Here is a 27,470-nt window from a genome sequence, read left to right as displayed (position 1 = left end):
ATTTTATTTATTTATTTGACAGATGGAGACAAAAATCACAGGTAGGCAGAGAGACAGGCAGAGAGAGGAGGGAGCAGGCTCCCCACTGAGCAGAGAGCCTGACGCAGGGCTTGATCCCAGGACCCCGGGATCATGACCTGAGCCGAAGGCAGAAGCTTTAACCCACTGAGCCACCCAGGCGCCCCTGAAAATCTTAGTTGACATTAGGGCTCATTCTTGGTGTTGCACAATCTATGGGTTTTGACAAATGTGAAAGGACACGCATCCTCCATTATAGTATCATACGGGTTTCACTGCCCCAGAAATCCCTTGTGTTCTATCTGTTCATCCCTTCTTCTCTCTTTCCAAGCCCCTGGCAACCACTGATCTTTTTGCTGTCTCCATAATTTTGCCTTTCACTGTAGTGTTGAGTTTTTAAGTGGTTATTTGTCCCACATGCCCTGTACCTTTTGAAGTGGCTATAAGACCTGGAGAGGCACTGGTGAATAGACAGTTAGGTACGTATGTCTGGATTTGGCACGTTGATGCTTGGAAACATATTTGGGAGTGGTTGGCATTTAGATGGAATTTCAGACAAAGGTGGCTGGGTGAGGTTACTGGGGAAAGGATGGAGATAGAGAGGTGAATGCTGAGCACCAAGCCCTGGGACCTTCCAACACTAAGAGACTGGGAAGATGGGAGAGGGGCCAGCAAAGGACTGAGAAGGAGCAGCTGGTGGGGATAGAAGGAGACCCAGGGGAATGGTATACGCTAGAAGCCAAGTGGCACCTAGCTTGTTTGTTTGTGGTTTTTTTCCCCCTTTCTATATTTATAAAGGAAACAAATCAACATACCTTAAGAATGACTTCAGTCTTGTGGTATCCTTTTGAGGGTCCATATTTTGTACTGTGTGTGTGAGTTGCCAAGTTCTATACCAGAAGCACTGACTGTAGGGTTACCTCACCGTGTGAGCTGTGTGTAAAGGATGCACCTACAGAACCCATTAGTCTCAGGGTGGCTTTTCGGAGGATTATCAGAGTAATTGGCATTGCTGCCAAATGGAAAAAGGACGGATTGAGCCCTTCATTCCAAATGGCAAGATGCCCTTTAGGTTTCTCTGGGACAGTCGGACATTTTCTGGTTTCATTTGTTTCTGAATGCAAAGACAGGTCTTTAAAGACAGGCCAGCCTAAGATCCGGACACAGAGAACAGAGATCTTCCAAGTGGGAACGTTTTCATCCCCAAACTACATTTTTTACAGAATGAACCATCCAGTGTTTTTTGTTTGTTTGGTCATTTGTTAGTGATTTGATTTACAAGACAATATACCTTATTTCTGCAACAGAAGCATCTGTTGCAGAAATAAGGTACCTGTTTTTATAACTTCAGGTTTTGTTGTGTTAGGGATAGGCTCTGTTTTACTAATATTGACTTTGAAGTAAAGTGCTCATAAGGATCATAATTTAGCCCTTGTTTATACCAATTTTCACATACACAGTAGCCAAAATCAACATTTGAGAAAAATGGTTAAGGCTTTACGACACCGTTTACTTACCCTCAGAATGTCATGTGTTCAGCCAGGTGGTATTAATACCCAAATATGCCAGCGCAAGAGAATTTATTACTGAAGTTTCCATGGATTCCTTTTCCCTCCTTGCCTAGCCCCTCTAAAAATTCATTATGGTCCTGCCTTGGACTTTTGCCAGCATGCTATAAATAATTGGATTTAGCTTCTCATCTGCTTTCTTCTGGTTCAGATTATGCATATAAGTTGACAAGACTTTTCTACTGATTCTTGCTCACCAAGATTGCATTAAAGTTATGAAGAGATGGCTGAGTATAATTTTTCTTCTTTCTTCCTTCTGTACTTGAAGTGTAAAAGTCCCCAATTAATTAGAGTTCTTACAGAGATTTCTGTTATTGCAATTTGCAAACTCCAAAGCCTTGATAATGCGGGACAAACATTTTATAACCATATATTTGTTAAAATTTGATGCTAATTGCAGGAATTAATTCTTCCTCACAGTTTAAATAATATTTTAAGGATTAATAAAAGCTTGATTTTTTTCTTTTATGTTACTAGGAGAGACTTTTCAGCTATAGGGAGCAATCCATAGATGTATAAAATGTTTAAGATTTTTATTTATTTGAGAGAGAGAGAGAGAGGGTGGGAGACTATGAGTGGGGGAGGGGCAGAGGGAGAATCAGAGAGATCAAAAGGGAGCCTCACATGGGCTCTGTCATAGGATGCCTCTTGATCTGAGAATGCTGGAATCACGACCTGAGCTGAAGGCAGATGCTTAACTGACTGAGTCTCCCAGGTACCCCCTGTTTCATGTGAACAGTATATTGCTTTTCTTAGGAACTTAGGAACTGAAAGAAAACCAGAGGTTGCAGAGGTTTTTATATTTTTCTACATGTCTTGCCTTTGCAGTTTCCTGACAATTAGTCCCTAAAAACTCAGCTTCTAATCACCCATAAATTTGAGGAGCTAGAAATGGTGATTTCAGAAACCTTTTTGACCTGGATGGAAATTAGCATCTTCTCAAGTATCCTTTGGATGCTTTGTCATTTGGTGATGATAACACTAACCACCGTTTATTCCGTCCCATGTGCCAGGTGCTGTGCTGAGTCCTTTCTCTATTTTGTGTTAAGTGATCCTTGGGACACTCTGTGTGGCAGGTAGTATTATATCCTTAGCACGTGATAGGTTAAGTAAATTGCCAGCATGGTAAATACTCAGATACTAAGTGATAAGCCAGAAATCAGACTAAAATCTGATTCTGGAGCCCTCTCGACAGGGGGAAAATTCAGTTCCCTGCCTTGGCAGCCAGATCGCATGACTGACTACAGCAGGATGGGTATGAGATGGTTCTCGGTGGTGATGGAGTCACTGTCGACAGCCACTGGGACTGCTGTGGGAATTTGAGCTCAGTGTTGTGATCTGGTATTTCGAGGAGAGTGCGAAACCTGGATGTGTAGGTGCAGTCTCTTGATTTTTAAATATTGGGAGCTAATTCAGGTTTTTAAAATACACATGTGTAGGACAGTTTCAACCCATCGGCCACCCGTCTGAGAGCTCTGATGCACATTTTGTTGATCTAAATTGGCCTGATAAAATCATTTGGCCTTGTGCCCATGCACAAAGTCACACTCTTGGAGTTCCCCAGAGACCTTGTTCATAAATTTAGCAGCATTGGAGGACAGAGGAAAGGGAAATATGTTTCAGTGTATTAGGGTACATGCTGTCACCAGGACTTAGGGAGATTAAGCATAAAGAATTTCAAATACGTTTCTGTCTAGTAGTATGTAATTTGAGGCATTAAGAAAATACACTTGTATAATTTTCAATAGCCCATGCTTATTGTTATTTTTCAGACTGTTCCAATTCGATGGTTACTTGAAATAATCCAACTTTGTCAAATTTTTAATAATAGAACGATTGGGTAGACTTGCCTTTTTTATGGTATTAACTTAGAAGTAAACACAGTGCCCATTGCCTTTCTTTTTAAAAGAATAGGGAAATGTGTATATAGACACAGAGACAGACACACACATAGTTGAGTCTTGTGGACCTTGTATAAGCCCAGGGAGGACGGGTAATGGGACCTGTTGTGTTGAATCACTGGAGGTCCAAGATGTACTGTAGATACCACGGCATGCAAGTCACGACCTACTGGTGAAGGGTCTCCTACCTAGAGTGCTCTCAGCCTCTACTTTTTCAATAATTGAATTTTACTACCATTATCACAGAGAGGGTAAATTTCCGGTTCTGAAAATCTAAGAACTATGATGACATCCCTTTCACTTTGTTTTAAAGGTCACTAGAAAAGGTGATGGTTAGATTTTTTGACCCCTGTCCTTGCACCTGCTGCTACACTTAAACCACTTGAGTCTGACTTGGCTCAGCACATAGAGCTTGGGGTAGGGAAACTGTGGATCCTAAGGCTATGTCGCCTGTTGGAGAGGGAGGACAAGCATTTATTCATATGTCTGTTAACTTTCCCAGGCGATAAAATACTTCTCTCTTTTTCTTTTATCTTCAAGCTGACCATAAACAAGAACAGAAATACGTAAAGAATTAATATACAGAGACCTGAACATTTGTAAAAGAAAAGCCTTTATGAAATTATATTTTTCAAAAGTCTTGAGTTCATTTAAAGTTCCTAGAGATAGGGGTGCCTGGGTGGCTGAATGGTTAAACTTCTGCCTTCTGCTCAGGGTTCAGGTCATGATCTCAGGGTCCTGGGATGGAGCCTGGCATTGGACTCTCTGCTCAGCAGGGAGCCTGCTTCCCCCTTCCCCTCTGCCTACCTCTCTTGCCTACTTGTGATCTCTCTCTCTCTCTCCCTGTCAAATAAATAAATAAATAATCTTTAAAAAAATAAAATTCCTAGAGATAACAGTAAATTCGACATTGGTTATTTAACATATTGCCGATTGATAATAATAATAAAACCTCCAAATGATTTTTTTTGTTTCAGAGACCACTTCTCATGGAACAATGTTCTATAGCCAAATGATGGTTTTTTAGTTTGCCAAAAATAATTTTTTTTCTACCGTATGTTTTGTTTTAGAAAGAAGCCAGTGGGTAATTATTGTGCATAGCTATGATGAGTTCTAAGGAAAGTCCCTAGAAAGGGTACAACAGTTTAACGGAAAGAATAAGACCACTTGGAAACTGTGAAGCACTTAACTAGAAGGTCTAGTTAAGCTCTCAGGTGTGATAGCAGATGATAATTCTGTAGCTGAAATTGACGTTGGCTTTGTTAGCACAGGTGCCAAGGCATCTTCATTTTCTGATGCATTACAGAAACTAGAGAAGCTGCTGACAACTTGTGTGGTGGGTCGCTTGCTGCAGCAGGACCTGGGTCCTGATGTCCTGCTCTCCAGTTCTCCAGTAGCACACCCCATCCCTCCCACGGGGTAGCCACTTGTATACCTTTGGAGTGGAGACCATCACCCTACAAAAGGATCACAGTGCAGCTTTCCCTTGAGTAAACTACAAAGAGGCAGTTTCTTTAGATTTTTTCTCAAATTCCTACAACTAGCTGAGAGCCGGCTCTGCTTCTGTGGCAGGAAGGGAGGATGGAGAGTATGGTTGGGTGCTCCTCTTTGATGGACGAGGGACCAAATGCAAATACATGCATATATTGGCTGAAGTCCAGATTAAGGTTTATGTAGGAGTTTCCACTACAGCTATTAAGATGTCAATAGAAAAGAAAGAAGGCTAGAGGATGACGGACTCCCTATAAACTGTAAGGGGTTAGCTCGCTCCGGTCCAGCCATTGGGTATGCTGGCGAATGACCTAGTTGTGATCTTGTGTGCACATTTTTAGCAAGCAATGCAAGAAGATTTTGCAGTGACCTTGTCCTTCCACAGTATGTAGGTGGGTACAGGCATGTAGGCTGGCTTTGTAGAGTGGCTCAGAGAGCTGTTTGGGAAGGAACCAAGAAGAGGTATGCATCCTTGGGCCGTTCTTAGAGGGAGTTTGTGTGGTTAGAAGCCAACAGTTAGAAATCTGGTTTGGACAGCTGGGTCCCATCAGTGGTTTAGAAGGAGATGATGGAACCAGAGTTTTAGAAGGAATTTTGGTAGATTCTTAAAAGTGGATTGAAGCAGGGGTGCCTGGGTGGCTCAGTGGGTTAAAGCCTCTGCCTTCGGCTCGGGTCATGATCCCAGGGTCCTGGAATAGAGCCCCGCATTGGGCTCCCTGCTCCACAGGGAGCCTGCTTCCTCCTCTCTCCCTGCCTGCCTCTCTGCCTAGTTGTGATTTCTTGCTGTCAAAAAAAAAAAAAAAAAAAAAAAAAGTGGATTGGAGCAGGGGAAAAAAGAGGGGAGGGGGGTAGGGAGGTATCATGAAGAGGACAATACCATTGCAGAAGTGTGTTTTGGGGCCAGCATTGTGGTAGGGAAATAAGAGGAAGGGGTGCATGCATAAAAGAGAACAGAAACACTGGCGAAATGTGACTGCTCACAGTTTATAAATTACTGCCTGGCAGCAGCATATGTAGATTTAAGAAGTGCACATACTATAGACATTTCTCTAAAGGAATAGATAATGCGCCTTGTAATCCTCAATTGAACATTATCAAAGAGAGTAAGCATCTTGGTTGTGGTCAAACACTACGTAAAATTTTTGGAACATTTGGACTCTTCTGGACGAAATGCCATCACTGGACCTCTCCAAAAGTCTTATGGTAGGGTGTAAAAGCAAACCTTTCTTTGTTTTTTATAAATGAAACCATTATCCCCTCTCACTGGGGAGTCTTGTCTGGTGAGGGAGCAGAAGGCTAACAGTTGTTGCTTGGGTCAAAGGCCTGTGCAAGTGGGGCAGGACTGCTTTGGTGTGGACATACTGTGGATATACTGTGTCCAACTGTCTGGTGTGGCTGGGGAGATTTTGGCTAGGTTCCCTCTCAGTGACCCTACAGAGATGCTTAACATTCCCACATCTCTCAGCCCTTTGGATCTGTGGAGTGGTTTCAGATTGTGTTCCATGAGTTCTGGAATTCCTTGAAGGCACGTTAGGCTTGGCCAGTTTGGGTGTCAGGGAAACCAAACAACTGGACTCTGGGCGTCCAGACCCGCCTCAACGAGGACAGCTCACTTATGTTGTTTAAATCCCGGAACTTTTCAGAAGAGTCACTTGAAAAGAGACCAAACACATACAGAATCACTCTCTGGGAAAGTAGGAAAAGACAGTGCTTTATACATAAATGAAATTAATGGACATCAGCTTTTACCCCTTCTGTCCATTTCCCAGCTGTTGCCCCTTTGATTAAAGAGCTTTATTGAGAGAACAATTCACATACCATACAAATGATCTGTTTAAGTTGTGTAATTTGGCGGTTTTTAGTACATTCACAGGCTGAACAAAGATCACCACGATCCATCTTGTGACATTTTCATCACCTCAGAAAGAAAGGCTGTATCCGCTAGCTCCCACCACCCATTTTACCCCAGACTTCTGCATCTCTAGACAAGCATTGATCACTTTCTGTTCTATGGATCTGACTCTTCTGGACACTCCACACTAAAAGAATCATATAATATGTGGTCTTTTGTGACTGGCTTCTCTCACCTAATGTAATGTGTAATCTTTCTGTGTCAGCTGTTTTCATTATACAAAGCCGGTGGTTCCTAAACTCCTTTGCATCATGGACTTCTTTAAAAGTCTACCATTCACAAACCCTGGGGTCCACCACCACGGTCCCTGGGCACGAACTGCGAGTTCCCATCTTTGCTCATACCATTCATTCCCTTACTGACCCATCTCCCTCCTCCTTTCTGGCAGTTACCTAATCCAAAGCTCTTACCTTTTGAAGTGTCTTTTGGGGGACTTAAAAGAGAAAGTGTTTTGTTCTGTTTTTCATCAGTGCTGCTACTACTTGCTTGTACAGTTCTCTAGTAGGCCCTGAAGGAGTAGAGCAAGGATAGCTCACCTCCCCAGGAGCTGGGGGACTTTTGTTGGAATTACCCTGGGCTGTGTGTTCTGTGGGTCTAACGTAGAACCTGGCACATAATAGGTGTTCAGTGAATAGTTAATGAATGAGTAGCAGAGGGAGCTGGGTCTCGCACCTTCTCCTTTCTGGAAGTGATGAAGCTCTGAAGTCAGGCCCATGAGTAATAGAGGGGCCTTTGAACAGATACTGGGTATTAGATATTGGAGAAGGAACAGAGATTGGACCCTCTCTTCCATCTCTGAAGCCAACTGCATCGTGTTTTCTTTTCTCTCTGACCTCTGCTTCCATCCTTACCTCTTTTCTCTGATCCTAATCTTCCTATCTTCTGCTTAGAGGGACCCTTATCATTGCACCGGGCCTGGATAAGCCAGGATGACTTCCCATTTCAAGAGTCTTAATCATATCTGCAAAGTCATTTTACATATAAAGGGACATGGACATCTTTGGGGACCATGATTCAGCCTGCCACAGGGCGCCCTACACAGAAACACAGTGCCTTTTATGTTCTTGCCAAGTGTGCCTGTGTCTTGCCTAGCTTAAAGCCTCTTAATTGTGACATGACTTCTTACAGTGTAAAATAAGGTTTCTCAGTAGAAAATGGTTAGTTTGCCCTGGTTTGTTGCTTTCCCCTTTATAACTCACTGAAGAGGTACCAAAGCGTAGGACCTCAAAAGGACCGATTAGATCCTCCTCTAATTGTGGCATTCCTAAGTACCTATTACTTTTTTTTTAAAAGTTGTTGAGAACGTGCATACCTGTAATTTTGAGCCTTTTTGGTGGATGGCAGGATTAGATTATTCCTGCCCACCCAGATTTAATTGATGGAAATACAGGAGCTGGGCTCACTGTCCTTGAACAGAGTGGACTGGAAAAGCAAGACGGCTTACTGGCATTGTTTAAGAGATTTGTGAGTTCTAGGCATTCCTATTGGAGGGAAAGGCATTTGTTGCACTTTGAATGATAATTAATGTTAATGAACGTGTACCATGTGCCAGACCATGTTGTAACCACTTAACATGTTTTAATTCATTCAGTCATCATGAGAACCCGCATGAAGTCATACCATTATTATTCCCATTTTACAAATGAGGAAATGGGACTTGCTGATGTTGGGCAAGTTGCCTAAGGTTACACCGCTAATAAAAGAGAGAGCCGGCATTTGAACCTCGGCCATTTGGCTCCGGAGCCTGCACACGTGTTCCAGAGGTGCATTGTGATGGTACAGTTAGCCTTGTTACAGTATGTGTGAAATTGACTTTATCTGGAAGTGTACTCACTTACAGCTATTACTGTCTAATAGAGTTTACTTGTGAGATAAGAGATCATAGTTCCCCAATACTGAGAAAAAGCAGGAACCCAGGTCTTTGGTATTGAGATGGTGATTTGGAGGCTAATGATCTCACCATTCCTCTTTTTGTTCCTTCTGGCTCCCCTCCGATTGGCCCCTCCCTTTTCCCTCCCCCCTCCCCTCCCACCCGGGAATGTTTCCCTCTTTGCTGTGGTGCTGGTGGTCTTTCTGGGGCTGATGACTGTGTGTGGCAGGACTGAAGACTGACCCGGTCTTCTCCATTCAGTTGTTGTTTTGTTTTAGTAAATGAAGAAACAGATTTATCATGATCTAAAATCCACTTACAGCCAGGATGACAATTTGTTTATCCCATAGATCCTGTTCTTTGGATACTTTGCTAACCAGTGCTAATACCATCTAAAAGGAAAGCATTTTAAAACTCCTTGATGAAAGTCGGAGAGGACCGTCAGAAGGGGGTGGTAGTGGGGACTGGAGCCAGCTGCTGCATAAACTGGAACAGGTTTGAAAAATGTCAGAGAGGATATGAAATTCTATTTCCCTTGCATAGACAAGCAGCATGTTTCTTTTTCTAAATTGTGCCTTAATTGTTTTTCTTTTTGATGAAATTGATGGGAGGCATAGGAAGTATCTCTTACTTGAGGAGGACAACTTTTGGGGGCATGGTTAATAAAGAAAAACAGAGATGCAGAGATGTGGGGTTTACTTTAAATGTTCTTCTTTGCGGATTGAATTCTGATTGAAATACTGTGGGCACCACCTAAAAGGATCTGAAAATAGTGCCTGAAGAGAAATGTGTTCTTTTGTGTGCTGGTTTTATTCCAGAATGACCAACCCACAATAGGAAAGGGGGCTTCAGCACGAAGACTGTTTTGTTTTACTTGACTTTGTTCCAGTATTCTATAAATTTATTCTCGGTGCTATTTCCCAGCAGCCACCAGGAATCCACGTTTTCCCGGTTTGTTTATAATTGATAATTTATATTCCCAACTGCATCCACATAAGGCCCAAGGCAGCTTACCGTAAATGACATGTTTGAGTGGGAAATGAGTGTGGCCGTTTAAGTGGGAAATAGAAGACCGGGTGGTGACGAGGAGAGCCCATGTGCTCAGGTATCTCTCCTGCTGGCGTTACTAGGAGCGAGGGTTAAACACAGTAATGTTCTTCCAGGTGGCCTAGGTAAAGGGGGTCACAGAATTGGTTATGTAACTGTCATCAAATACAAGGAAACAGTTCCTCAGAAGTCATAAATCTTGCCTAGGTTTTGAGTTTTCAAAGGATTTTTGCCAGGCCGTGGATAGAGGAATTACCCCTGAAGTTACAAGCCCAGGATCTCAGATGCTGTGTAAAGAGCGTAAACACGCATGCGCCATGCGATATTTGCGGACCTGCAGAGCTGTTCGGAGCCACCTCGCCCCAGCCCACCTAGGCCACCAGCACCCTGGTAGTTTAATGTAGTTATTAAAGCACACCTGGTGGGTACTTGCTTCATTTTGTCACAGGCTGTTGCTCTCCTTGGAAGGTGGCACTTTAACAAAGGAGGAAGGGGGAAGGGCAGGCATCTAGTATTGATTCATTTGGCACATTTATTGAGTGCTTATTCTTTGCCAGGTTCCTGCAGATCCACTGGTGAACCAGGCATACTTGATCTCCGTCCGCATGACCATATATAAAATTGGAGGATGATTTTCCGTTGTATGGAAATTAACAGTTGTGTTCAAATAAAACAAAAATTAAAAACTGTGAAGTGGTCCATAATAAGTCAGGGCATCACAGGCCCATTCATACAGCAGCATTCGTCTCTTCTAAGGACGTTTGGATAAGAGCACTGACTGACGCTTTCTGTCCTTCATTAGCATGTGACCCTCATTCTGGGAGAATTACAATAGGGATGAATGCACAGGAGTAGCACGGAAACAAGAGAATCTAGCATGCAGTCCGTTACCATGGGAACAAGCCCCTTTTCCTCCAATATATTTTTGTGAAGCAGATTCTGATGATAACTACTTTAAATTCTCATTTTAAGTGAAAATAATCTAATGGCATTAAAAATGCAAGAACTTTTAAGACACTGTTTTCCTATCTTGGTGTGGTCCTGTTTCTTTTCCTTCGAGTATGTACATTATCAGTGAGAGGAAGAACTAATTAAAGGGGAGCCTTAGGGGACATAGAGGGGCATTGGGTGCACTTAGCTCCCTAGTCTCTCTTTGCCTTTCTCTTCCCTGGTCCCCAGCTCCACCCTCCTATTTTTGGGATTTGCTAGGTGCCTTGAGCTGAAGGTACCCAGGGGAGCAGGATTTAAACCCAAGCAACCTCTGTGTTGTGTGGTATCTAGGGTAAGAAAACCCTTATTTTCTTTCACACCAGTCTCTTCTGTCCTATGTCTAGGCCGATCTTAGATGTTTTCATAGGATGATAAGCATCTCTTAACAAAAACCATCCTGGAGATTTTAAGGATCCAGCAGGAGGCATCAGAATGGAAGTTAGGGCTCCCAGAACATTTTTGTTTAGGATTTTTTTCATCTCACGTTCCCAACCACTCTTAATTTCAACCCTTATCCCTTACCCATTCAGAGAGAAAATTTCAGAAGGAAAAGCTAAGTAGAACAGGGCAAGCAAGATACATAGTCTGCTGAGGAAGAAACAGCCTGAGACCTTGACCAGATCAGGATGTAGGGCAGTCTGACTGAGTAATAACAGCCTCCGTTTTTGTCAGATTAACACATTTTCAATCATTGCCAATCTGGGCAAGCATTCATAGGTGAACTTCATCTTATTCATCAATTTTGACTGATCCCAAATGTCCGCCTGGAGTGCAGACTCTGCCTCTGGAGAGAGGGCCACAGTTGGTCTGTAATGCCTGCCGTGGGTTTGTGGTCGTACTCTTGTCTTGCACTGTTATCCCCAGTCCAGTGCAGTCGTAAAAGAAATCAATGCCAATCTTTTAGTGTCGACATGACCACCAACACAAAGCCCCAAACAAGCCCCAGGTCTCACTTACCTACAGCAGAATATAAATTCATTTTTGGTAGAGTACAGAATGTTCTGTTGGTGCTCTGTTTGGAAAGTGTTTCCAGCAGCAAATTGTTTGCTGCTACTTATCTGGAATATTTCTTTGTTTAGTGGAGATATTTTATTATATAACAGCAACTTAGACATGTGAAATCTGCCTGGTATGTTACATGTCTCTAGCCTAAGTGAATATGACCCTCTCTGGTGGGAGACTGCAGCTGTTTCGATAGACAGCTCATTCAAGTGAGGACGGAGTCCAAGAATGATTTGAGTTTGCTTTCGGCAGATGGGTATTAATGAAGGAAAAGTACCTTGAAAGGATGCCATTCCAGGAAGGGCACAGGACAGCGGTGATTATAACCAGATCCCTACTTTCTGGGCTTCTCCAGCCAGAGCGCGGTGTGCTTCTTAGGCCAACTAGAATCCTCCCTAAATTGGGTGGGGAGAGGGGCCGGTCCGGCAGGATTTTTAAAGTGTGGCTTGCACTGAAGAAACTAGGACTGGACCCGGTCTCATTTTGGTGACCCTACTTGACAGGACTGTAAAAGGGGTTTGTGTCTTCATTAGCTGGTGACCCTTACTGTACCTGGCATCATTCTAGGAATCCAATCGTTGGTTAAAAAAAAAAAAATACACGTTCACTTGATTTATCAGTGAGTAAAGCAAAGTAGGGCCTGACCAATTTGTGGGTGTTACATGTTTGGTAAAAGACCCAAAAAACAAAATTACTTGAACATGTTTCATCTTTAATTTTCTATTTCAAACACAAATTTGATTTATCACATCACATATTTGATTAATATGTTTCAGGTACTATGGCCAGGTTTTTTGGTCATACAATGGTTAGGGTCAGTACTTGAACAAAGGAGACATGGTCCCTGTCCTCTAGACCTTGCTAAGAGAGACAAACGTAAACACAATCATAATATAATTAGTTACGATGATAGTAGGGATACCAAAGAAGACCAAAGAAGAAGTAGGGGTTTATAAAGATGTGGAATGACCCAGCTCAGAGGGCCAGGGAAAGCTTCTTCTTTTTTTTTTTTTTTTTTTAAAGATTTTATTTATGTATTTGACAGATGGAGATCACAAGCAGGCAGAGAGGCAGGCAGAGAGAGAGGAGGAAGCAAGCTCCCTGCTGAGCAGAGAGCCCGATGTGGGGCTCCATCCCAGGACTCTGGCATCATGACCTGAGCCGAAGGCAGAGGCTTTAACCCACTGAGCCAGCCAGGTGCCCCCAGGGAAAGCTTCTTGAAGGAGATGGAATTTAATCCGAGACTTGAAAGACTGAGCCAGGGTTTGGTAGGAAAAGTAGAGGGCAGCTGGGCACAGGGGGCAAGAAATGAATGACTGAGTTTCGCAGGGCACCTGTAAAGCAGTGTTTGCTTCTGGCGCACCATGCAGGACCAGAACACATCACTAGCTGTGGCCTTCCTGATGGTCTCCTTTGGAGGTTGCCTTCCTGATGGTCTCCTTTGTGGGGTGGCCCACAGCTCTTCAGCTGTCCTGTGGATCTGGCCACAGCATAAATCCACAGGGATTGGGGGCGTCCTGACTACGCTGATGTGTGTGATTTATGTGCTGAGATGATTCGACAGCTGGTCTTCTTGGAAAATACTACGGTGCTTTCTCAGCTCCAGCTGAAAGTCTTTTTGCTGGCTGTTAGACTGAAGGATGGGCGGTGCTAACCATGAGGGCAAGCTCAGTGGGCATCTGTGCGCAGAAGCAGTAGGGGCGGTTTGAGCATGGGTGCTGGACTCAGGAAAGCCATGACTCTGGTTCAGATAGAGGCTCAGTTGTTTTGAGTTTTGACTTAAGTTCTCTTAGCTTTGGTTTTGTCATCTCTAAAATGGATCTAATAGTCATCTCAGGAAGTAGGCTTGAAGATTAAATTTAAAATGAGGCAGTATATGGGAAGCATGTAGCACTGGGCTTGGTGATCATACTTATCGATTGTTTGCTCCTTGATGTCTACCGAAGCCTGTCACCTTAAGCTAGGCATATACAAGGAGATTTCGCTGGTTGACTTATTGAATCACATTTGTTGTCTGTTTAATTCCTTTATAGATTGGTAGATTTACCGTACAGTCCTCAAGAGCTATCAGGAGTACTCTTGTCTGACATGCCAGTCACAGTGCCAATGAACTTAATTCTTAATTCTTAATGATGGCTGTTAGTAAGGTATTGGGTACATATATAGCTCAAATTTGTGTCTTTTCTACCCATTACAGAAGGAAGAAGGGGAAACTAACAAAAGGACATGTGCCAATTATATTAGAAACAGCTACCTCATTGGTGACTTTGTTTTTACCCCACAATGCAGTTCTGCATTGAAGACCATCACTTGCTAAAGCAGCCACAAAAAGCCTTGAGAATATGCAAAGAAGTCTTAGAGGAAAGTCTAGGAAGTCTTAGAGGAAAAAGAATACAGGCTATGATTAAGCTTTTCTACTATAGACTTGTCTTTAAGTCATCTTGAAGTTCCAACTCCTGAGAGGCCACCGTGGTGTCCTTGGGGGTCTGACCATTCTCTGCACAACTGGGGAGCTACATGGGCAGGTCGCAATCATCTGAAGCATGGGCGTGATAGTGCTGTGCCCTTGAGTCAACAGTCAAAAAGGGCTAACTTAGGTTTCTGGTTAGGAGGCACTGTTTCCAGGAAGCCTCTTCTGGTACCTTAGAGGTTTCTCAAAATCTAGACTTCAATGATGAGAATAGAATTTTGTGGAGAAAAAAAAAAGCGAAAGTTTGTGTACAATAGTTTATAAAACATGATTGGGGCGCCTGGGTGGCTCAGTGGATTAAGCCACTGCCTTCGGCTCAGGTCATGATCTCAGGGTCCTGGGATCGAGCCCCACGTTGGGCTCTCTGCTCCACAGGGAGCCTGCTTTCCTCCTCTCTCTCTGCCTGCCTCTCTGCCTACTTGCGATCTCTCTCTCTGTCAAATAAATAAAATAAAATCTTTAAAAAAAAAAAAAAACATGATCATCTTGGTAATGCTAGAGAAATGAAATAATGAAGGTATTGTCCCAGAAAAAAAAAACAAACATTCACAGCACTGAAATATATTTCCATTAAAATGTTGTCCTTCAAATAAGCCAAATTACTTCACGAACTCGTTTAAATTTCATTGAGGGAACCAGAATGCTGTTACTTTGGCTTCAAGTTTGATTTGGATCTCCAGCATCTTTGGTTATTGAAATAATATCTCATTTTTCAGTAATAACTTTTTTGGTCTTTTTGTAGCTCAGCTCACTTAGTAAAATATGCAAATTTGCCAAAATAACCAATAGATAATTTCACATAGGAAGCTTTAAATTATGTCTCAATTATGCTAATGTCAAAATAAAAGATGGGTGGCTTGGTTTATATTATACTGAAGTTAGTAGCATAAACACATATTTCATCAGTGCTTTGTTTTTAATCTTGTACTTTGGCAAGGCTTTTACTGTGATAAATGAATTTTCCTTTTCATTGGGAAAAGCCAACTTACTGTTGTTTTTGGTTATGTAGTTGCATTCCTTCAGACTATAATAGTTAGCTAAAGACAAGAAATGGTAAGGGATATTTGCCTCTGAGACATTCATTTCTTAGATTTACATGGTAATGACCATATGAATGGTTTCTTATTTTTTCGGTTTTCTTTGAACATTTTCCTGAAAGACACGTGGAGTTAAAATAATGAACAAATATTTTGCATTTATATGAAAACCAGCTAAAAGTGAACTAATTCTGACCACGTACTACCTAGATAGAACTCCTGTGGCTCTGAATTCTCTCAGACATGTATTTTTTAGCTGTTCTTTTGATGTGTCCAAGGCAAAATTAAACTGTTCCTTCTTGTGTCCCCTCACTCCTCCTAAATCCCTGTCTTTGTGATCACTGGCCCACCTTGCTGCTCAGTTGGAAATCTTGAATAGAAACCCCAGCATCTTCTTGACTTCCTATCTGACGATTTTTTTTGTTTCTTTGTTTTTGTGAACTTTTCCTCCAAATTGTTACCCTACTCTGTCTTTTTTTTTTTCCCCCACTGCCAGCCTTGATGTGCACATTAGCCGTTTTGTTAGCCTGCTTGTGGTGTGTCCTTTTCCTACTTGGACTCCATCCCTTCTCTGCCCCCAGTCTTCTCTGATCGGATGATTGATTGTCTTCATCACCTCTAGTGGTTCTCATTGTCCGCAGATGAAGACAAGCTCCCCAGCACACAGTCAAGCCTTTGCAATCTGGCCCTGACCTACTTTTCAGTCCTCATTCTCTGCCTTTGGTCCTCCTGTGTCAACACCTCAGCCCCACTGAATGCTAGTTTCCCGATTCGTGCTTGTAGCTACATTGTTTCCCCTGACCCTTTGCTCCCCCTAATGCCATCCTCACACCTTTCCTCGCTATCAGTTACCAGCCCTCTGGACTTTTCACTGTATGCCTCTGTTACAGGTCTTGTATTGTAATTAACGGGTGCCATGCTTTGCATGGGCTACTCATCTATGAGTGCTGGGAAGGAAAGGATCATTTTCTATTCAGCTTTCACTTAATGAAATAATCTCTCCTTTGCTTATAGCTCAGCTTCTTCTGTACTGATTCTTGGTATTATACTATCACTTCCGGATATATACTATTTTTGGCAGAGTCAGTGAGGTTAAAGTTCCACCTCTAGGTATATGGCCCCAAAGACTTGGAAACAAGGGCTCAGACGGATGCTTGTGTGCGAATGTTCATAGTAGAATCATTTATTCACAATGGCCAAAGGGTAGAAACAGCCTGTGTCCATCAGCTGATGAATGGATAAGTTTAATATGATATACATAATAGAATATTATTCAGCCATAAAGGGAATAAAGTTCCATTATATATGTCAGCATAGATTAACCTAGAAAACGTTACACTAAGTGTAATAAGCCAGACAAAAGGCACAAATATCTAATGATTCCACATATATGAGATAACTTGAGTAGGCAAATTCATAGACAGTAGATTGGAAGTAGTCAGAAGGCACCTGGGTGGCTCAGTCGGTTAAGTGTCTGACACTTGATTTCGGCTCAGGCCAAGATCTCAGGGTTGTGAGATTGAGCTCCATGTTGGGCTCCATACTGGGTGTGGAACCTGCTTGGGATTCTCAATTTCCTTCCCCCTCAGCCCCACCTCCCCCCACCAAAAAGAAGTGATTAGTGGCTGAGGAGAACGGAAATGGAGCATTATTAGGTAAAGGGTATAGCATTTCTGTTGGAGGTGATGAAAATATTTTGGGAATAGTGGTGAAAGTTGTACAACATTACGAATATAATTAATGCCGTTGAATTAAAAATGGTGAAAATGGCAAATTTTATGTTACATATATTTTATCCCAATTAAAAATAGTTCATGTAATTAAAAAAAAGATACTGACGCCACTACTCTCAGGCACATATGTTCCAACATGTGGTTGTATGCAAACAAGTTGTCTTTTTTTTTTAATTATTTTTATTAACATATAATGTATTATTTGCCCCAGGGGTACAGGTCTGTGAATCATCAGTCTTACACATTTCACAGCACTCACCATAGCACATACCCTCCCCAATGTCCCTAACCCCACCCCACCCCCCCCCCCCCCAGCAACCCTCAGTTTGTTTTTTTAGATTAAGAGTCTCTTATGGTTTGTCTCTCTCCCAATCCCATCTTGTTTCATTTTTTTCCTTCCCTACCCTGCAAACCCCCCACTATATCCTGTATGTTTATTGGCCTTACCTTCACAATATAACACGGATTTCTTGAAGTCAGGAACCCGTCTTTATAGAAAATATCTTTTAAGAAATGGCTTTTAAATATCCTTTAACAAACATAGAAGTTTGGAGTAGGTTGTTTTTGCAATTGCTGAAACTTTTAGGAGAGTATTTTATATTTTACGTGAATGTTAATATATTGTCTTGATAAAGTGATATGAAGCTGTTTTGGAACATAATTTGGTATTTCTGACCTACTATTTAGGAATTGTGCATATTAACCCTGATACCTTTGGAAGGAAAGCCAAATGACCCAGCCAAGTGTGCTTTAAGTTTTTTCTTTGGCTGTTTTCAACAAAGGACTTGGATAATTAGGCTGATTACAATCTATGGATGGGAGTCCTACTTACTATTTACCCTAAATCCTCCTTAAAGGAAATAAAAAATTTTCTATACTTTGTCCAAGCATAAATAATTTTACTCTTCTAGGATTTAAGGTGTATTTCTTCATCTTTTAAGATCCTATGGAAATGCTAAAAAATAAAATTGGTAATGATGACAAACTAATAGTTTATGCTACAGTGTATTTAATGTACATGTAAATATGTCAAACCAAAACCTTAAAATCTAGATTGTTTTATTGCTGAGTGCCAGGATATTTTTTGAAAATCACTGAGATGTAAATGTGAGAAGATGTTAGCTCATATTTACTGTTACTCATCTTGTGTAAATTTCTGTTGTCTCATTCACTGTCAGCCTTGAGTTTTGTATTTGGAATCCATCCAGCAAACTAGTTAGGAGTGATGATGTGATGAATGCTAAAGAGGTTATTGAAAACTAAATTTTTCATGGAGTGCCTTGGTGGCTTCATCAGTTAAGCTTCTGTCTTCAGCTCAGGTCCTGATGGTGGGAGGTAGGGCTGGGATTGAACCCTGCATGGGGCTCCCTGCTCGGTGGGGAGTGTGCTTCTTCCCCTGGCCCTCTTCCTCCTCATGTGCTCTCTTTCTCTTGCTCTCAGATAAATAAATAAATAAAATAAAATAAAGTAAGAAAAGAAAACTAAATTTCTCTTGTATGACTATTCCAGAGGTCAAAATTAGAAATTACTGTTAATTTCACCTTTGTTACACTTTTTTTGGAAGGTGCTTTGGCCACACGGTGAAAGTGCTTTCTAACAGATTTTCCTATCCCTCTATACATGGACAGTAAATTGATCTAGGAAGGTTTATCTCAATTTTTACTGTGTATTTGAATTATCTGAAGATCTTGATAAAATGCAGGTTCGGATTGGGGGAATGGACATGGGTGGTGAGATTCTGCATTTCTAGTAAGCTCTTAGATGCCTGGTCTACGGACTGCAGTTTTGAGCAGTAGTGCTCTGGGTGGAAGCTTATTTCAAATACCTGATTTTGATGTGCTGTTAAAATTGGCTGCCCTCAAGGGCTGCTAGATAAAATACAGGGTGCTTGTTCAAGACGTCCCATTTACTATTTTTGCACATACGTGTACTACAAAATAATTCATTTATCTGAAATTTAATTTTCACTGGACTGGACACCAGATAGATAGATACAAATATACCCCAAATCTGGCAATCCTAAAATGTGATCTTAATAATTTCTGAATACAGTTAAATGTCAGCATATTATTAGGTTTAAAATAATATGATTATTTTCAGAGAAAGGATGCAGAATTAGGTTTATTTCAGACTTTTTTTTTCTTTTTTTGAGAGATAAAAAGAAAGAGAGATCATGATTAAGCAGGAGAGGGGAAGTGGGAGAGGGAGAGAGAGAATCTTAAGCAGGGTCCATGCTCAGTAGCATGGAGCCAGACACAGGACTCTATCTCAAGACTGTGAGATCATGATCTGAGCTGAAATCAACAGTTGGACACTTAACTGCCTGAGCCACTCAGTTGCCCCTCTGACTTGTTTTTTCAGTACTTATTTAGATATTTTGCTCATAGGCTTTTCAATACAATCAAATATGGAAACATGACTGCACCCCCTCCAGTATCTAGGAAATTCTTGGAAAAAGAGTGAAATCTGTACATTCTAAAATATGTCTGAAAGCACAGAAGTACCTGTTATCAGTATTTTCAGTTGAACACTTGAAATAATAAGATGTTAACATGATAGATTTGAATTTAGACAATCTTTATAGTTTTTTCTTGTTATCTCTTCGAGTTGGTATTGTGTACTGCTGGTACTTTCAAATCCTGTATATAACAACATTAAATGAGAGTGGTCTTCCATTTTCTTCAAGTGTATGTAAGAAAATGTAAATGCTTTTCTTTGTTTTTCCAGATTCTTAACAGAGTTGGAAGCAAGACATCAGAATAATATCTTCATAGATGACATCAGTGACATTGTGGAAAAGCACACAGCCTCCACATTTGACCCATATGTGAAATACTGCACAAACGAAGTCTACCAACAACGCACACTACAGAAATTGTTGTAAGAGATGTTATTGAATGTTACGGTGAATAGCCTAACCTCGTTTTAATTAGGTCACATTGATTGAAATTAATTGATCTCTTACATCATATTTAGAAATGCTTCCTGATGACCTGTTTCCCAGTACGGCTTTCAGGGTGAGGGTGTTTGAATAGAAAAATCTAATCTGTGGACAACTTTCTCTCTAAAGCAATTATGAAATTACAGGCTTCTGTTACTTTTTTCCTTGTTGTTGTTTTAAATTGCTGCAAGACACAAGAGTGACCATTATTCTAAAACTTCCGTTTTCCAAGCCATTAACTGGCCATTGAGTAGTTTGCCTGAGGCGGAGAGAGTATTTGAGTTGAACTAGTGCCTACGATCCAGATTCTCTGCTCTTCTAATCTTCCTCCATTCAGGTGACAACCCCATTAAGTTTTTTTAATAGGAATTGTTGATTTTCTCCTTCTGGGTACTTAGAAGTGAAGAGAAAAGGGAAGGTCTGAAGGAAAGCAAAAGAAACAAATGTTCTCAAAGACATTGATTTGTGCAACAAAAAAGAATGATACTTTAAATTTCCTTCCTCACCTTTTTCCCTTTGTCCTATTTAGGTTACTGAGAGTTTTGATGTGATGTATATGGCTTTAGCCTTAAAAGTCAGCGATTGTTCGTAATGTCTTGTTTTATTTCAGAAGACCCTGCTTATCTCACATACCTCTCTGTTTTCTAGCACAGTGTGAATTGCCATAAATTCATTTTGGGGGCTGAAGGATATTATCACTCATCTCCCGCCCGCCCCGGTGGGTTGTGACATTTACAATCACAGCATGGAGCTCTGGTCCGCTGCTATGCAATGTGTGAGCCTCTGTGGAGGGATTGGGGTTGGTGCAGAGAGAAACAGTACACTGAAGTTTCCAAGTCCCGGGGAAGGGCTGATTGTGCCCCTTCTTCTCTCTCCACAACCTCATGAAACTCTTGCGTGGGCAGGGGGGAAAACCAACAGCTGGCAACCCCAAATGAGGTTTTTAAGTGCAAAGCCAGTGTGGTTGGCACTGTTGACATTTGGTCTGGATAAGCCTTTGCTTTGGGTGCTGTCCTGTGCTTTGTAGCAGGTTTGATAGCATCTCTGGCCTCTGTGCATGAGATGCCCCTCACTCCAGTTGTGACAACCAAAGATGTTTCTAGACGTTGCCAGATGTTCTTAGCAGCATAATCTCACCCCTTGCGTTTCTTAATCCCATGCCCGTTCCGGAATCGCTGATAACTGTAGAAGATGCAAATTACATGTTTGAAAACAAAGCCTTGAGTTAGAGCTAAATTTCAGTTTGTTTTCACTTTATTTTTCCAGATTTAGGAAAGGCGACTAGGTTCTCCTGTAACTCAATATCATTGCCTCTTCATTCATTTACTTCCCACTTCTGTAAATTTCTAGCTCGTACGTTTCTCATTGTCCATATTGATATCTTCAACGCCTATCTTATATTCGGTCGTTACTATAAAAGGTAGACAGGCCATCTGTGTCTATGTCATTGTTTGTTGATTTATATATTAAAAAATCCAATATGTGAATTTATCAGAACATTTTATACAGGCATACCTAGTTTCATTGTGCTTCACTTCCCTCACTTTTAACAGAAGGTTGGTGGCAACCCTGCGTCGATCTAGTCTGTCGGTGCCATTTTTCCAACAATGTTTACTCACTTGGTGTCCCTGTCACATTTTAGTCATTCTCACAATATTTCAGACATTTTCATTATTATCATAGTTGATACAGTGATCTGTGGTCAATGATTATGACTCACTGAGAGCTTAGGTGATGGTTAGCATTTTTTAGTCACAAAGTGTGTTTTAATTAAGGTTATGTGCATTGTTTTTAAGACATAATGCTCTTGCACATTTAATAGACTGCATGACATTTATACACACTGGGAAATCAAAAATTCCTTTGACTCGCTTTATTGCAATATTTGCTTTATTATAGTGGTCTGGAACCAAATCCACCATATCTTTGAGGTAGGCCTGGGATATGTTTTTACTTCTTAACTTGAGGAGGAAGTATTTTGAGTTTCTTCTTTCTTTGTTTCTTTTCAGAGCCACTAACCCATCTTTTAAGGAAGTACTGTCACGAATTGAGTCCCATGAAGACTGCAGGAACTTACCCATGATCTCCTTCCTCATTCTCCCCATGCAGAGGGTGACTCGCCTGCCCCTGCTCATGGATGTAAGACATGACTAATGGCTCTTCCTCTGTGGGTAGCTGTGCTGCTATCAGTCTGGTTAAGAAAATTATTCTTATTTCACTTAAATCAATGTACTATAGCTCTTCTTCAAATTCCTCCAACTAAATTTAAGTGCTGGAAAGTCTCACTGTGTCTAATATCTTTGGAAATTACCTTCAACTTAGGCTTGTGTGGGCGCTCTGAAGATTTCAGAGTACATCACTCACTTAACATTTTTTGAAATGGGAAAAATATTGGCTTATTGAAGACAAGGGGCTTGGATTCCGTTTCCAGCGGAGCCACTAGGCATGTGAGCTTGGGCAAGTCACTTAACATCTTCACTTTTCTCAGATTGATCACCAAGATCCCTTCCCTGGAGGGTTCCCAGAGGCTGTGGTGCTTCTGCTGCACGTGGGGATGAGACACTCTTCAGCACTAGAAAGGGTGGCTCAGTTGTTGAGCCTCTGCCTTCGGCTCAGGTCATGATCTTGGGGTTCTGGGATCGAGCCGAGCCCCGCATCTGGCTCCCTACTGGGCAGGAAGCCTGCTTCTCCCTCTCCTACTCCTCCCCCCCCCCTCCCCAGCTTGTGTTCCCTCTCTTGCTGTGTCTCTGTCAAATGAAGAAATAAAAATCTTAAAAAAAAAAGAAGACATGCACTTGCCCTCATTTTCTATTGTACAAAGGAGGGTGAGGAAAGGCCAGTGTCCTTATTTTCGGAAACATTCATGAAGCAAACAAGGATTTGATTTTGAATGGTGGCAAGACATGCCTGGGGGCATCGAGTAGAGACTGTCTGGTCTGAAATGCAGTTGGGAGGACAGCCCACAGCCTCAAAGACTAAGAGAAGAACCAGGTGGCCCGGCACAGCTCCCATCCGGCTGGTGGGCCAAATTGTGTCTTTTTGATCAAGTTAAAATATTTTGCTGTAGTTTTACTTTAAAATTGGATCGTGATGTAAATGTCAGTTTTAATGTATTTGATTTTTGCATGTCAAAACACAGGATAAAAATACAGCAAAGAATTATGATTGAGTAAGGCTACAAGATAAATTCCATTTTCCATATTCCGTTATAAATTCACAAAGATTTCCTTAAAGCACTGACATTTTGCAGTGAGTAAAAGCATGTGATCCCAGTCACTTCGTTGGCTCTGCTGGCTGGTTGGGGGTGGGGGGCTGGTTGTTTCAGGATTCCCAACACCCTGCTGCTCTGCAGCTTCATCTCAGTTTACTACCTACCTACGTTTCCTTTGTGATTTTGGAACTTCTGTCCTTGTTAATATTGGGAAACTTGCAGAATTTTGAAAACTTTGTTCTCTGATTTTTTTTAAAAATTTTATTTATTTGACAGAGATCACAGGTAGGCAGAGAGGCAGGCAGAGAGAAAGGGGGAAGCAGGCTCCCCGCTGAGCAGAGAGCCCCGATGTGGGGCTCTGTCACAGGACCCTGAGATCATGACCTGAGCCGAAGGCAGAGGCTTTAACCCACTGAGCCACCCCGGTGCCCCTGATTTTTTTTTTTTTTAAATAACATTTCTCATGTCTAAGGATAGAATGCAGCCAGGTTGTCAAAACCAAATTTTGGTTTAAAAAAGGTTTATTTGTAGGTTCCCTCCACACTTGTTCCCTGAGTTTCCCACTCTGCATCTTTGTTCACGTTGCCGTTGACTGTCACTTCTCAGCTTTGTGACTAAAACAAGCATGTCTTTCAGGCACTAGCTCTAATGCTCCTTCTTTCATGAAGCCTTCCTCAGTGCCCTTCTGAGCAGATTGTCTTTTTCCCCATCTGAACATTCACAGCATCTTGAGAGAAGGTAAACTTGGTGTGCGAGAAGCCATGTGGCTTTTGGAGAAAGGCAGATCTGGGCACAAATTCTGGCTCTCCCACTTACAGTATGATCCCTGGCAAACTGCCCAATTTCATCTGAAGCATAAATGTAATAAGTTCTTGAGGGGTTGGCATGAAAATGAATGAAGTAGTAAATGTTAAGCCTGACAATAATAGACAATCAGTGTTTCTTAACTAAATTCATGTATATAGTGTATAGGCTTGTCCTGAGTCATGTAAATATGGTGAATTTTTCAAAGATACATTTGAGGAGCAGCTACTGTACTTTCTTCCATAAGATTTTATCAGCAGTAAAAAGTCACTAAAAAAGAGTTTATTTTATGAGACTTAAAACACTTTCATAAAAATATGAAACTTTGATCTAGAGAAATATTATTTCAAATTTTGCTGTTTTTTAAAATGAGAAATGGGTACATTTCTTGCAATGTTATGAATTTTTAGGGTACTTTTTCTTCCGATCATGTATTTTAGCCATATTTCTTCAGATTCTGTTTATGTTGTGATCTCTCAGCCTTCTGTATTTTCTCTGTTTAATTTTGAGAAAATTGCTTGAATGGATTGGGACTCATAGAGTCTAACATACTGTGTTGTACCATGTTGGAGGTTAATGCTGTGAATGGCCAGCGGGCTCAAAAGTTTTTTGGGTCAGAGACTCTTCTGAGATTGTGAGTAAAGCTAGAGTCATTCTCCCTAGAAAATTCAGTATACACAAAATTTTACATAAAATTGAAGTGTGCAAAGACAGCTTAGGACTCAGAATGCCAGCTTTTAGGGACATAAACCAGTATTTTTCATACTGCTTCTGTATACATTTGTGAGTCATGAAATTGATTTTTGAACCATAAACAGTATTTATTAAAAAAGTGGTACAGAGGGACACCTGGGTGGCTCAGTCCATTGAGCATCTGCCTTCAGCTCTTTGGGGAGCCTGCTTCTCCCCTTCCTCCCTGATCCTGCTCTCTTACTATCTCTGCTGCTATCTGTGTCTCTTTCTTTCAAATAAATAAAAATAATATTTTTAAAAATGAAATAGAATACAATGTATGGAATGTGATATATACACAGTTCATGATGTGATTAAATATTATTTTTTAAAAGACCTTTTTTCATTTTTATGTTCACATGTCCTGGTTGCTAATGTAAATGGATTTCTTACAGTGGGTCATAGTCAAAAATGTGAGAACCATTGACAAAAGTCCACAGATGGGACACTCTGCTTCTCACATAGCATTATGTAACAATCCTGACACCTGACTTCCAGATTTGTATGTCTGGTACTCATGTACATTCAAGGTACCAGTTCCAAACTTACCTTCCATCTCTGTTTGATTCCTGTTGCTGTAATCAGTTTCCCAAAATGTGAGAATCTGGCCACCTGGGCAGAATCTAAATGTACTTAAAGCATCATCTCTTCAATTTTGCTTCATTTGGAGAGTTAGTTAAACGTGTTAATTTGAGATGAACATTTTTAACAGTTGAGATGATTTCATTGCCTTTGAATGGTTATGGTTTCAAAAATTATTTGTATTCCCATTTACCTTGAATTAACCCTCTTTGAAGTCAATTTTAGCATCACAAAAATTGCAGTATAGCTATATCAAGAGAAACAGAAGATTCAGCGGCCTGTTTTTCTTGATCTTTTTATTCAGTGATATTATCTACAAACATAGTTACTTTGAGTAATGATGATGATGGTAATAATTAGTTTTACCATTCATCGAGGGCCTACTGTATGATAGGCACTCATAAAGAACTGTACATGTATTATCATTTAATCCTGGCAATAGCATTGTGACATAGTTGGCTTTATTCCCATTTTACAGATGAGGAAACTGAGTCTTCTGGAGGTAGGTTTGGTGACTTGCCCACAGTCAAATAGCTAGTAAGGTACAGAACTTGAATTTGAAACCAGGTTCCTCCACCTCTGAAGTCCATTCTCTTATTTAATCATTCCCTGGATTTACTGGGATCCTGTGCATTTAAAGACTGTTTCCTAGTTTTGTCATCGGATTTTAATGTAATCTTCATACTCTTCCATAATGTCATGTTCAGCATTGTTAAGTTTGCTATGAATAAGAGGATGTGACTGGACCTTGATTTTATTTTACTTAATAAAATAAATTTATTTTTTTTTCTTTTTTTTACTTCACTGCAGACTATCTGTCAGAAAACACCGAAGGACTCTCCAAAGTATGAGATCTGCAAAAGAGCGCTAAAGGAAGTGAGCAAGGTAACTGTTGAAAGCTACCTCGTCCCTCAGTAAACCCTTCAGTATCTCAGAAGAGCACACATCTGGGTTTGAGGCTGAGCATTGGGACTTCTCAAAGCCATTCACATAGCATTCTTTAGGGAGCTTGAGAAACAAAATAATGTTTGGTGTTCTCAAATGAAGTGAGTATTTTTATTGTTTTACACGGTCTTGCTGTAAGGGCCAATAGAGATCTCATTTTCTTTTGGTGTCTGGGTAGTCATTGATTCATTCTTTCATTCATTAAACAGCTGTTTACTGAGTATCAACTACTGTGCCAGGCATGATGCCAACCCCTGAAAATACAGTGATGTAAACGTAAGACAGTTGTGGTTAATGTCCTCGTGCGACGTGCTGTGTAAAGGGGAAAGCAGGTGTTAAGTAAGAATTACAATAAAGAATGGGGAGTGACACGGTAGGGAATGATGTTTTAGCTAAAACCTAAAGCAAGCTGAGCTCTGAACCAGGGCTTGGTGGGGAAGAGAGTGTCTTGGGTATGTGTAGAAACCCAAAGGCAAGAAAAATATTTGGGGCATTTGAAGAACTAACATGTTCTTCATGTGGCTATAGAGCCCAGTCTAGGAGAGAATACTGGGGAGCCAATGTTAGGGAAGTGTGGACCTTGTCTTACAATGATATAGAAGGTATCTATTCATGTGTTGTAATGGTGACAGTGGGGGTGGGACCAGTTGTGAGGCTTTTGTATTGATTAGGCTAGAGGTGACAGTGGCCTTGATGGATGTATAGTAGGATGTAGAGAAGCGATGTATAATATTGGGGAGGTGGGCACAGAGATTGATTGGGTAAGTGTATTTAAGATCATGGTCACTGGCTTGGGCAGCTAGATGGATGCTCTTATTTACCTTTATAATAGAAACATAGGGAGAAGTTGACGGGTTCCATTTTGGATATGTGACAATAAAAGTTCTTATAGAATATTCAGGTTGGCTGAATAAACAGGCGAGGAGCTCATTGGAGAGATTGGAATTGGAGACGTGGATTTGGGAATCATGGGCATGTGATGATTTCTGAAGCTGGGAGAGTAGATGAGATTACCCAGAAAGAGTGTGTAAAGTAAGAAGAGTAGTGAGTCTGGAACACAACCATGAAGACCACCACCACCATTCATCTTGTTTAGGGAAAAGGTACCCCGAGAGAAGACTTAAAAAACAAAACGTACCAAAGAAGGACGAAAACCATAATGGCCTGGTGAATGGCAGATGATTTGGTGGAAGGATGGTCAGCCCGGTTGAGTGCT

At 41.2% G+C, this 27,470-nt stretch overlaps 1 protein-coding gene across 3 annotated transcripts in view; it reads left to right on the top strand.

Annotated features, from left to right (window-relative positions):
- Positions 1-27,470, top strand: part of ARHGEF26 (Rho guanine nucleotide exchange factor 26) — a 122,469-nt gene that overhangs the window by 47,894 nt on the left and 47,105 nt on the right. For all 3 annotated transcript variants that reach the window (XM_046003503.1, XM_046003502.1, XM_046003501.1), the window contains 3 exons: positions 19,767-19,919; positions 21,990-22,119; positions 26,120-26,194. In XM_046003503.1, coding sequence (XP_045859459.1) covers positions 19,767-19,919; positions 21,990-22,119; positions 26,120-26,194 — 358 coding nt within the window. The remainder of the gene's footprint in view (positions 1-19,766; positions 19,920-21,989; positions 22,120-26,119; positions 26,195-27,470) is intronic.

This window comes from Meles meles, chromosome 4 (assembly GCF_922984935.1).
Source record: "Meles meles chromosome 4, mMelMel3.1 paternal haplotype, whole genome shotgun sequence".
NCBI lineage: Eukaryota > Metazoa > Chordata > Mammalia > Carnivora > Mustelidae > Meles > Meles meles.
This window is presented reverse-complemented; position numbering and strand designations above follow the sequence as displayed.